This window comes from Chenopodium quinoa, unplaced genomic scaffold, assembly GCF_001683475.1.
Source record: "Chenopodium quinoa cultivar QQ74 unplaced genomic scaffold, ASM168347v1, whole genome shotgun sequence".
Classification (NCBI taxonomy): Eukaryota; Viridiplantae; Streptophyta; class Magnoliopsida; order Caryophyllales; family Amaranthaceae; genus Chenopodium; species Chenopodium quinoa.
Genome location: NW_018743014.1, coordinates 134,549 through 147,622, shown reverse-complemented (window position 1 = coordinate 147,622; position 13,074 = coordinate 134,549). Strand labels below are relative to the sequence as shown.

The window sequence follows — 13,074 nt, the reverse complement described above, 5'->3', positions numbered from 1 at the left end:
TGCCGGGCCGTGCTTGAAAAACGTGCATGTTGTCCATGGCACGGCCCACGGCACGCTGGCAGGCCACCGTGCCGTGCCGGGCCACCACCCCGGGTCATACCGTGCCCACTGAGAAGCGTGCTGTGCTGGGCGGCCCGCATGTCAGCCCGACCCATGCCTAGCTTTACATACAGATGTCAGCAATCCGGCCAAGAGATACAAGATTAAAGCTATGTTCATGGGGATGATTGGTAAGCCCCTTTATGACATCAATGGAAATATGCTACATGATGGTAAGTATGGAATTTTTCCATTTACTTACCAGCAAAGGGCTAAGAAGAAAAGCAAGAACAAAGATGCAGGGGTCATGGAGACAAAAAGGCTTTGCAGAGTGTGACTAAAGAAGAAATCAGGAAAATGCTCATGAACAACATAATTCCAGCACTACACAGGCAATGACATCATAGTCTGTTTATAGACATATTCATTGAATGAGACAATGCAAAGCCACATCAAATTCCAAGGGATGGTGACTTCATTGCAGCATGTAGAACTAATGGTTCAACATTCAAATGATGTTTCAACCAGCACAATCTCTAGATCTGAATGTTCTGGACCTTGGTCTTTGCAAGGTCATTTGGTCCTTGCAATACCAGTCCTTTCCCACAAAAATTGATGAACTAATAGGGTAAGTGTATGAGGCTTATGAATGGTTTGATCCAATACTCAACAAGTACACATGGATCACTTTGCAAGGAGTAATGAATAAGATTTTTAGAGAAAGAAGGGGGTAACAACTTCAATCCACCTCATGTGGGCAAGAAAAGGTTGGACAACCTAGGTCTTCTTCCTGAGTTTTTGGAAGTTGAAAGTGGACTCATTCAACAAGTAGTTGAGCACCTCAACACTCTTTTTATTCCAACAAATCAAGACAATGCAGACTACATGCAAAGAGAGGTTGATGCAGACTAGGTACAACAGATGACCATCATTCAATGACAACATGACTTCCACACATAACCAAAGATAGACTCACAATTGGTTTTCGTCTTAAGTAATTAAGCAACTGTTTTTTGTTCATGCTTATAATGCTTTGGTTATGTGTATTTTAGTAGATAAACTTCCTTATTTTTAGGCATTCATGTAATAAATGATTAGGTTAAGGGACTGTTAACATGTAACCTTTTGAATTGTAATCAATGAATATGAGGATGCATCTTCAAAATGAATTCCATTAGGGAGTTTATTTTTGTTTTAGTGACATGTTGTAGGTTGTTACCTCAACAACAAGTTTAAAAAGGCACTTGTTGGAGCAAAACTAACCTACACATCCAACTCAAAGTGAGTCACTTCATCATTTGGAACTTTTTCACACATAAAACACTTTATGGGGGACTCATACACAAAGACACATGCACTGACTTGCAAGCACTACTAGGCAACATTCAAATGAGACTATACACAAACAACCATCCAACATAACCCATCATCCATCAATCATGCATTCCCTTGGCCATTCCAACACTACAAGCACACCAATCCAACATAATCCATCTAACATAATCCAGCATCATATACACGAGCATACATAAACAAAAACTAGCAGGGTACACAAACAACAATCCGACATAATCCAGCATCATATACACAAGCACACATAAGCAAAATCCAGCAGGGAACTCAAACATCCATCCAAAATAATCCAACAGGCTACTTAAAGCTAATGAAACACATCAACCAGCATAAACATCCAAACAACACAATCAAGCAGCATAATAAACCAACAAACAGTTGTAGGAACTCACATGCACACACTTCACATGATTTTCGACAATGATAAACACCAAAAACAACCATCTAAACAACACAAAGCTAAATCGAAACAACTAAAATCAAAATTAGGGTTTAGTAATAGTTACGCTGCAAGATCAGTTAGTGGGAGGGAAGTCCTGAGGGTATTTGTCCTTTAGATAGGCCATATAAGTAGGGTCCCAGTCATTGTAGTCGACTGTAAAATTAGATCTGGCCCTTTTCCTCCCACTGGCGGAACCAACACGGGTCGGAGCCATTGGAGACTTAGGGAAGACCACAGTCACCTCCTCCAGGGAGCTAAGTCAGGAACCTCCACCACCACTACGGGTGCCTCAACTAGGGACCTCCTTCTTTGCTAGATCTTCCCTCGAACCCTGCTCCTCTTCTTCAGCACTCGAAGTGTTCACACACACAACCTCCTTCTTCTCTAGATATAAGGTCGCACCCTGCTCCTCTTCCTCATCACTCCCAGTGTACTCAACGAGTTTCGCTCCAATTTTTCCATGGGTGAATCTGGAAAACGAAGAAGAGCACCGATGAACTGGTTTCATTATTCCAGTTCCTCGCTGCGCCTTGTAGCGAGTAAACGAAGGCTCAGTCTTCGTCTCAGGGGTGAGGCGTTCAAGGGACTCATTCTGATTTGGATTGATACTCATTTTTTTGGGGAGAGATCGATGAAGAAATTAGAGTTAGGGTTTTGCAGAGAAAATGGGAAGGGGAACAAAGTAAGAACATGAGAGAGAAGAGGAGAGAGAAGAGGCGTTTGGATGAACTTCTGGAGAATTATCTTGAAGATAATTGCTGGGCTGCATCTTCGAGGGAAATTGAATGCAATTCATTGAATGTGGTAATTGGGAGATGAATGGTTGCTGATGAGACATGGGTGGAGGGGGTTATATTTTGGTGGGAATCATTAGAGTGAGTTAGATAATTAGGATTTAATTGAGTGTAAATTAAAGATGCTAAACAAAGTTAAAAAATAAAAGTAAGGGTAATTAAGATGGTCTTTTTAAGCTTTAAAATTTACTATAATAGGAAAGAAAAAAAATTTGTTGCAGATAATATAGAGCACCCATTTATAGCAAATGCTGCAGATAATCGTGGGCGGAGAGAGTATTATGGATTGACAATATATTCAATAACTTTTGTTTTGGTAATCTTTATGAAAGTGACTTATAAATATGTTTTTCATTTTATAAATTTGCAACCTAGTATATTTTTTAATTTGTTAGTTGGAGGATGAATAGTTGTACACGTGATTTACCTTTATAACCTACACAAGTCATGTTTGGCAGTAGCGTTTTAGGTAACGATTAGCGCTTCGAACAAGTTAAAACATTAGAAAAAAAAGTGTATTTGGTAAATGTTAGATTATGTAAATAATCTTGTGTACATAAGTTTGTAACTTAGTTATGTATCCTTAGTCATTAACCCTAGTATACGCTTGTATATATATTGAAGATTAATCAATGAGAAGGCTATGACAAATATTTTCATATTCTCTCATGGTATCACGAGCTTAGGTTTTTGCTGATTTTGTGACTACTATTGGTTTTACTAACAGCAAATCTGACAACTCTTTGTTCATTTATCACCATGGTCATGACATTGCATATTTATTGTCGCATGTTAATGACATTGTGCTAAAAGCTTCTACAAAGCCTCTTCGTCACCAAATCATCTCCCGGCTCAGTTTTGAATTTGCCATGAAAGATTTGGGAAACCTGAGTTATTTCTTAGGTATTGCAGTGACTCGTGACAAGAATGGCTTATCATTGTCTCAGAAAAAGTATGCGAAGGAAATTCTAGAGAATATAGGCATGGCTAACTGCAATTCTTCTCCCACTCCGATTGATTCTAAAGGGAAAATGAGCACAGACTCCGGTGATCTATATGTGGATCTGACCATGTATCGTCGATTGTGTGGTGCTCTGCAATACCACACCTTCATTCGACCTGAGGTATCCTATGCGGTTCAACATGTATGTTTATTTATGCATTCTCCCAGAGTTGCTCTTATGGATGCTCTAAAACGCATTCTGCGTTATATTCAAGGTATGACTGTTTTTGGCTTACGCTTATATAAATCATCTATCACCTCTATCTTGTCTTACACGGATGTCGACTGGGCTAGCTACCCTGACATTCGTCATTCCACATCCGGTTACTGTGTTTTTCTTGGTGATAATTTGATTTCATGGTCCTCAAAACAACAACCTACTTTGTCAAAGTCTAGTGCGGAAGCAGAATACAGAGGGGTTGCTAATGTTGTCTCTGAGTCATGTTGGATTCGGAATTTATTATTAAAGCTACATTGTCTGGTCTCTAAAGCTACATTGGTTTATTGTGACAATGTGAGTGCTACATATCTCTCGGGCAATCCTGTTCAACATCAACGAACAAACAAAATACATTGACTTGATATTCACTTTGTTCGTGAGAAATTACAGCGCGATGAGTTCCGTGTACTACATGTTCCATCCCGATACCAGATTACAAGCATTTTCACTAAAAGTCTGTCAAAAGTCTTATTTGATGATTTTAGGGACAGACTCAACGTTCGTAGTCCTCCCGTTTCGACTGCGGGATTGTGTTAGATTGTATAAATAATCTAGTATACATTAGTTTGTAAATTACTTATGTATCCTTAGTCATTAACCCTAGAATACACTTGTATCCTTATTCTCATATTCTCTCAATAAAGTAACATTTCATGTAACGGTCAGTGGTAGAGATAATGTATTGGTAGCTTAGCTTTCCTCAAACATTAATAATGTTAGTAATTGAAAGGTACTCCGTACTTATTAACTATTGTATATACATATAATTAAATAATAGGAAAAATACACTTTAATAATCCCAACTTTGCCTGATTTACTTTGAATTATAATCCACTTTTGATTATTGTATAATAATCTCAACTTTCACCAATGTTTTCTTCTAACAATCCCAAACCGGTCAACAAAAGTCTAACAACTTAATATTTAAGGTGAGGATGCCCCATTTTCTCATAGTGAGAAATAAAATCTGTTTTCTTGGCATTTTCGTAAATAAACTAACAATTTTATTCAACTTTATTTAATCGTGTAGCCCACAATAATGAAAAAGTTGTTGATTTATTTTCGAAAATGCCCCATGAGAAACAAATCTCGTTTGAAAAAGGGAATTTCCCATTTAAGGTCACTTTTTTTTTTTTTTTTTTTTTTTTTTTTTTTTTTTTTTATGGTTTGGTTTGGTAGCCTAGCAAGGTGTCTGTGTGACACCCTCTTGCAATCCTGCACCATCTCTGCAAACCTACAAATTTACCCCAATTTCTCAAATCTCAAAGAAAAAACCTGAATTCGTACTACACAATAAACACAAGCTAAATTTTCAGCAATACCCCCCAATTTTACTCTGCTTCGTACCCATTTTCATTCTCAGAACTGCAATTTTGCTATTATAGGACTCAATTACTGCAACTTCTGGTATATTCATTTATCCACCTTCTTTCTCTTCTACCCTTTTAATTCACCATAATCTCCTTTTCTTCAACTTTTGGGGGTTTTTTTGCTGATATTTTTGTTTGGTTTGGTTCTGAAATGGTTTATTTCTTCAGTTGTTAGTGGGTTTTTTCGATGCACATTGAATGAGTTAATACAAATGAAATTAGTTAACTATCATATTTTACTGTGCTTTTTGTATTTATCTTTGTATATACTTTGTTTCGGATGAAAACAATCGAATCTCGGAAGATCCTTTTATCTTGAGGGAACTTGGTCTCGGTCCGAACGACGCAGGAGCCGAGGGTTTCCTGCACAACAAATACACGTAAACTAGCCTCGGGGGGGGACGCCGAGGAAGGCCCCTCCGATGCTTAAGTCAGTATATTAGAGAGAGAAAGCTGTGCAAGAGTTTAGTTGCTTGAGGCTTTATTGTCTTACCAAGAATTGACCAAATTGTTGGCTTTTATACCTTGGCTAATGAAGGAGGCGGATTGGGCCCGGAAGTCAGTTGGGCTGGGCCAAGCTGATTGGGCCGTTGACTGACCTTGACATGGCTTTGAGGATGTTGATTTTTGACTTTAGCACATTTGGAGAGTTGAACCTTAACCTTGGGCTTTTAATTGGATCATTCAGTGACCAGGCCCAATTGGACTAAATTGGACCCAAACAACTTGCCCCCCAGACCTGATTTGGAAGGATGACGGGTCGGGTTTGATTTAATCAGAAAAGGAGGGAAGTGAATGATTTGTTAATCCAAAAATGTGAATTTAAACCGTAATTAACCCATGATTAATGAGATAACAACAGTTAATGTGGATAATTGCGGAAGTTGGATGGGTAGTGGGCGATTTAACTGCAAGGTCGTGTGTTTAACGGTTACTTAGTGGGGTGCTTGAGAGAAATTGAAACGCAGACTCCTTGAATTCCCATTTCTGGAGATATAAATAGAGGCGCGTCTTCTCTCCCCACTCATTCATCAACACAAACCCAGAATTCTCAAGAACGCTCAAGAGCCCGCATCAAAACTTCGCAAATTCCCCGAGCATTAAGCTTAGAAGCTGAGACTTGTCACTACCAATTCGTAAATCGGCGACTTTTGCTTCAGATCAAGGTAAATTCCTTTGATTTTGTTTCATTTTTCTTCGACTTTGCACTCTTTCCCCTTTTTCGACTTTTTCCTTCGAAATTCGTCAATGGTGAGGGGAGTTAGAGGTGGAGCCCGTGCTCCAAGGAGAGCAAGGCTAATCCCCGATCCCAGGGACAGGATTGGGACCTGGAATGGACGAAGGACAGAGTCTGACCCTGCTGAAGGGGTTAGGGCGACTCCCATTTCTTCGGCTCCTCCTCAGAGGGCTGAGGGGGTGAGCGCTTCAGGACGGGATGATGAAGTTCCCGCTGTCCTTTGGGATATCCTCCCAGGGTTTTCAGAGTGGGAGGATGCCGAAGTCGCTTCGGCCATGATAAAGAACCGCCCCTACTCATGGTGGGTAGAGAACGCCGATCAATATCGATTTGCCGAGCAAATTGAGTTGCACTACGGCATTTTTGAAGCTGATGGATATTGGTGCCGAATGCCCTCAGCATCCGATAGAATCCATCGTCCACCCCCGGGGTATGTGGGGGTGTACACGAGACAGCTTCAGTATGGGCTGAGGTTCCCTTTGGACGTTTTCGTCCGAGACTTGCTGATCCATTACAACATTTCCCTGTGCCAGCTGACCCCCACCAGCATCCGAAGGGTAATGACGTACTTATGGGTCTGCAAATTCTTCAGGTACGTGCCGAACCTGCATTGCTTCAAAAGGCTCCATCGGCTAGTGCCAAACATTCAAAGTGGGCACGGATGCCATGGCTCTGGGTGGTATCGGATTGAGTCTCGGCCCCCGTTCCTAACCATGTGGCCGAACGACTCTTCAGACAAGGACTGGAGAGGTCAATGGATTTGGGTTAGGGCACCCACGGAGCCGAGCCACCCTTACGTTTTCAGCGCTCCCCGGTATCTTGCCGAGCCGGATCCTGATATGGGAAGTTTAGGTCCTCCCGAAGATAGCGGGCCAGACCCGAACCTTAATCAGCAGAACATCTTCGGCAAGCTGCCGAACCGGGGAGGCAGCGGCCGAATGCAGCATATCCCGGAGACTTGGCTCCCCGATACGCACTATGTTTTCCAAGAGAATATGCTGGCAGCTGTCGGCCTCAGCCGAAAGTTTAGGGATGGTAATCTTCTTCGGCTGGGGCCGAGGCCTTTTAATTATCTCTTTTCTTCTTTCATTTTGCTTTCTTGTGATGTGCCGAACTAACTGAATTGACTTCTCCCCTTTTCTTTTTCAGAACGGGACGAGACCAACGTCGGCATTGATTACGCTCGCCTTGGCGTCAACCGAGAACGAGTCGTAACTGATCGGGCTCCCCTATCACTGAACCAAGGCGCCGAGAGGTTCACCTAGACTCTTCCCACTTCCAAATTGAGGCTGTTGCTCTGTATCAGAGGCAGAAGCCTTGGTGGAAGAAGAGAGATCCCTTGTTTCAGCTGCTGGAAGAAGAAGCTGAAGCTGCCCGTACAGCCGAAGAGGTTGCACGGGTTATTGAAGCTTGTGAAGGTGGAGAAGGGTCCTCCAGAGTTGCTGAAGAAGCTGCGGCTAGGGCAGCTGAAGAAGACGAGGCTTTGCTGAAGACCTCGGTGAGCCTTTAGACTTAACTTTGTCTTTCTTCTTCTTTTTTTTTTTTTACTCACATTCTTCCCCCTGCCTGCCCTTTACAGTCTGAAGAGAGCAGCAGACACAGGGAAGGGAAAGCCCCTGTTCGTCCCGAAGACCAAGTACAAGAAGAGTCTTCAGACTCGGGTATGGACGAGCAGCCGCTTCAGAAGAGGCGCCGAAGAATGGCCATCATCGGCCCGCATGACTTTCAGCGGAGGCCGATGACCATCGGCGTTGAAATAAGGGAACCCGAGGAAGGCAATGGATCGCCGAGGGTTCCCCGGCCACCGCCTCAATCACCCCCAAGGGCCTCTCCGCCACCCCCGAGATGGAGGTGGATCAGAGAACTCCCAAACCTAAGGGAGAGGTTCTGGAAGAAGCTCGAGAGAGTGCCGCCGAGGACAAGGATGGAGACGCCGTGATGCCCAGTGCTGAGGGTTTCACGGCGGACATTGCCAGAGAGGTTGGGGCCTTCGTCCTCACACCTGAAGAAGAAGAGGTCACAATAATTGACTCTTCTGAGAAGGAGGAGGACGTTGAGCCACCCAAAGCTAAAGAGGCTCCATCGTCATCCTTCCCTTCCTTCCAGACGCTGCAGTCTGGAGAAATGGGTTTCTCGGCCCCCCGAATTCCAGTCCCAGACCACATCTGGGACCTCATATGGGGTCAGAACCGAGAAGGTGCTGCAGCCTACTTCGGCGATTTTGCTGGCCTGTCCGAAGTAGATAGGGCAAGGATTTGGTCGCTGAAGGCCACTGCTGGGATGGGCGAATCCAGCAGATCAGTTCCTGACCCTGCCAGGTCCAACCAACTGCTGATGATGCAGGTAATTCTCCTTGCCTTGATTTCTTTCTGAACTCAACCTTTCAGCTATTATTTTTTACTTTTTTAACTTGTGCCCCTGTTTTCAGTTCGTGCACAATCAGACTCTCACTGTAGAGCTGATTGATACCCTACAAGATAGGGTAGACGCTGCTGTGCACGAAAGGAAGGTGGCTGAAGAGGAAGTTAAGCTTGCTAAGCTGAAGCAAGCAGCAGCTGAAGAGAAGCAGCAGGAGGTTGAGGAGTACGGTAAAAAAGCTGCCGAAGCTCTGAAAACCTTCTGTGATGCTATGGAGATGGAGGTTTTTCCCCCACTGATGGAAGGGGAAAAATTCCTCCAGGAGCATATGGGAGTGGACGTCTCCAAATTCAAGGCTGCTATTGAGAGCCGAATTCAAGAAGGAACTGCTGCACAAGCTGAAGTGCAGCAGCGTCTAGAGGCTCTTGAAGCCAGCCGAATGGCTGCTGAAGAGTTGCTCTTGGCCAAAGACGTCCAACTCTCAGAGGCTGCTGCTGCTGCTGAAGCTCAAAGGGCTAAATTCCAAGAGGCTGAGGATCAACTGCTGATCCAGAAAGTTGAAGTGGCCCAAGCTCAGACAAAGGCTTTCCAAATTCAGCAAGAGCTGAATGAGCTGAAGGGGTCCTCCTCCAAAGTCGCTGAACAGCTGAAGAAATCCAAGGAAGACTTGGAGGAGACCCAGAAGAAGCTGGCTGATGCTGAGGCTTTACTCAAAGTCCGTGTTTACACCCAAGAGGAATATGAGATGGGTTTCAGAAACGGATTCCGAGTATGCCGAAGACTCTGCCTTCATGCTGAGCCGAAGCTTGACTGGTCTAAATGTGGTGAGTGGGTCCAGAATCCCGAAGACCCTCACATGAAGTATGCAACTCCAGCTGAAGCTGAAATTCTTAAGGCTGAGGAAGCCGAAGAGGAAGCTGAAAGACTGGAGTTGGAAGCTGAGCAGAGGGAAAGGGAGGCTCGGCAAAGTGCAAAGCCCGCCTCTTCTGCTGCTGGAGCTGAGACCACCATTGGGCCCAATGAAGCTGATCAGTCTGATCCTCAGGCTGAAGCATAGGAACTCGGGCAGTCGTCTTCAGAATCTTGCGGTTCATCATGCGCTCAACTTTAGACTTGCCGCTTTCTGAATTTTTGCCTTTTGTTTTTTTTTGCTTCAGCTTGCCTTATCGTACAACAGCTTATTATATTTTTATTTTGCCTGTACGTATTTCGGCAGCTGTTACTTTCCGCTTGTGGGCGGCTGCCGACTATTTTTGTAATTCAACATTTTTATTTCAAAGAAGTTCGCTTTCTCAGCTTTCTTGTGTATTTTTTTTTTCTTCGCTTTACCAGTCTTCGCACTTTATTGCTTTCTTTGAATGATCTTTCAAATATTTGCTAAGTGCAGAACTTCGGCTAGCGAGAATCATTTCTGCTGAGACTTCTTTTTGCCGTTTGTACTCGGATGTTTTCAACTTGTGAAAAAACTGACATAAGTATCAAACTTCGGCTGAGCTGAAGGGTATTAGATCAGTTGTGCCATTTCTCTATTTCCCTCTGCCCCCCCAGAAATCTGAAGATGAGGTCTTCTGAATTCTGGAATGGCTGATAATTTTTCTCGGCTAAGCCGAGGATCTTTGAACACTTTGCTTTATTTTCTACATCTGTTTTTAAAGTACTGATTTCCCACCTGAGAGTTTTCACTCTAGAGATGGTACTCTTGTGACACTTTCTTCAATTCATCCAAGGGAACAACTATCCGAAACACCATGCCGGGGCAGCAGTTTATCTGAAGTACGAGGCGTCATCATGCAATACTTCAGAGTTGCAACTACCACCCGGAACTGATTCATCCGAAGTACAAGGCATCACTATGCAATACTTCGGGGCTTTATCAGTTCCTATTTTTTAGGCTATGTTTCGGATAAGTCTATGGCCTTTTTGCCCAAAGGAACAGATTCTCCGAAGTACAAGGCATCACTATGCAATACTTCGGGCTTGTATCTTTTTTTGGCAGGTTTTACGGCTTGCCGAGGTACAAGGCATCATTATGCAATACCCCGGACAGCGCCGAATGAAACCTTGAATTTTTGAAAAACCGTAGAAAGCATAAAGACTTAAAGAATACACGCAATCTGAATGAATACTGGCTCGATGGCCTTTTTATAAACAAAATCAGTGTACTCACATAGATTGTACTATCCGAAGGATTTACACATAGTATTTTTTGAGCACATCGGCATTCCAATGGTTTTTCAGCTCGGTGCCATCCATTTGTTTGAGTCTGAAGGTACCGGGCTGAAGCTCTTGATAAATTTCATAAGGTCCCTCCCAAGATGCTGAGAGTTTGCCATGAATGCGACTTTTTTGAACAGCTGCAGCGTTCCTCAAAACTAAATCCCCAACTCTGAGAGGTCGTTGATAGACTCTTCGGTTGTAGGACTTGCTCATTCTGAGCTTGTGTGCAGCCATCCTTTCTCGGGCTAGATCTCTAATCTCGTCAAGGAAGTCGAGGGACTCTTTCATGAGCTGCTCATTTTCCTCGGCTGAGAAGAGATTCACTCGTAGGCTTTCTGAGCCCACTTCCACTGGAAGCACTGCTTCGGATCCATACACCAGCTGAAAAGGTGAATGCCCCGTTGCCTCCTTCTCGGTTGTCCGGAGTGACCAGAGGGTTCCCGGAAGTTCCTCTACCCACTTGGACTTTTGATCCTCTACTCTTTTTCTGAGAGCGTTAAGGATCTGTTTATTTGCGGCTTCGGCTTGGCCATTACTCTGAGGGTGGCAAACCGCGGAGTAAGCCAATTTTATCCCGAATTGATCAGTGTATCGGCGCAAGGGCAGGTTGTCAAACTGTCTGCCGTGGTCGAACACAAAAACTTTTGGGATGCCGAACCGAGTTATTATGTTCTGCCAGATGAACTGTCTGACAGTTTGCTCAGATATGCTTGAAGCAGCTTCCGCTTCAATCCATTTGCTGAAATAGTCGATTCCGACTATCAGCCACTTTCTTTTGTATGGGGCCTCGGGAAAGGGTCCCAGAATATCCAACCCCCATTGTGCAAATGGAAGAGGATTAAGAATTGGCTGGAGATCTAGGCATGGCCGATGGATTATCGGTGCAAATTTTTGGCATTTCTCGCATTTTCTGACCATGTTCTTTGCATCCGAGATCATTGTAGGCCAAAAATACCCTGCCCTGAGAGCTTTGTGGGCTAAGGTTCTCCCTCCTATGTGGTTTCCGCAGATGCCGAGGTGAATCTCTCGGAGAATATAGTCGGCATCCGTTGGACCCACGCATTTCAATAATGGAGCGGAGAAGGATTTTCTGAGGAGTTGGCCGCCGAAGACGAGGAATCGTGAACTGATCCGCTTTATCTTGGAGGCCGAATTCCTATCCTCGGGGAGCTCGTCCCTGAGTTTATAAGCCAGGATGTCATCCATCCAGCTCGGCTCGAGTGCAGCGCAGCAGATTGATATTGCTTCGGCTACACTCTTTTCTCGGCGCACCTCCACATAGACAGAACGGCTTAACTCAGTCAGAGTTGAGCTTGCAAGTTTGGAGAGTGCGTCCGCTTGAGCATTTTGACCCCTTGGGATCAGCTCTACTTCGAAAGATCTCAGCTTCGCAATTGTCGATTTGATCCTTGTGAGGTAAGCTGCCATTGAAGGCTCTTTAGCCTCATACTCCCCCCGGATCTGATTGGCGACCAGCTGAGAATCTGTCTTGAGGTAGACATGCTCGGCTTCCAACGATATGCACAGGTCTAAGCCAGCAATGGCTGCTTCATATTCGGCCTCGTTGTTAGAGGCTTTGAATGAAAATTTTAGTGCATACTCGAAGGTTTTGCCTTCGGGAGAGGTAATGACGACCCCTGCCCCCGAACCGTTCACGGTGGAGGACCCATCCGTGAAGACGGTCCAGATTTTCCTCCTTGCATCCAGAGTCTCCTGATAGGAGCACTCGGCCAAGAAGTCTGCCAAGGCTTGCGCCTTGATGGCTGTTCTCGGCTGATAACCGATACTGAACTCGGTGAGCTCGAAAGCCCACTTTGCTAGTCTACCGGATTTTTCAACCTTGCCGAGGACTTTCTCTAACGGCTGATCAGTTAGAACCGCTATTTGATGAGAATCAAAATAGGGTCGCAACTTCCGAGCAGCCACCACCACTGCATAAGCCACTTTTTCTAACAATGGGTAGCGCGTCTCGGCATCCGTCAGGGTGTGGCTGACGAAATAGATCGGCTGTTGAACTTTTTCTTCTTCCCTTAGCAGCACC

At 44.2% G+C, this 13,074-nt stretch overlaps 1 protein-coding gene across 1 annotated transcript; it reads left to right on the top strand.

Moving 5' to 3' along the window:
• The first annotated feature begins 2,524 nt into the window (after positions 1-2,524).
• On the top strand, positions 2,525-4,208 carry LOC110729914 (uncharacterized mitochondrial protein AtMg00810-like). Its single transcript, XM_021909707.1, has 2 exons — positions 2,525-2,638; positions 3,315-4,208. Exons 1-2 carry the CDS (start codon positions 2,525-2,527, stop codon positions 4,206-4,208), a joined length of 1,008 nt encoding a protein of 335 aa, XP_021765399.1.
• Positions 4,209-13,074: the final 8,866 nt, after the last annotated feature.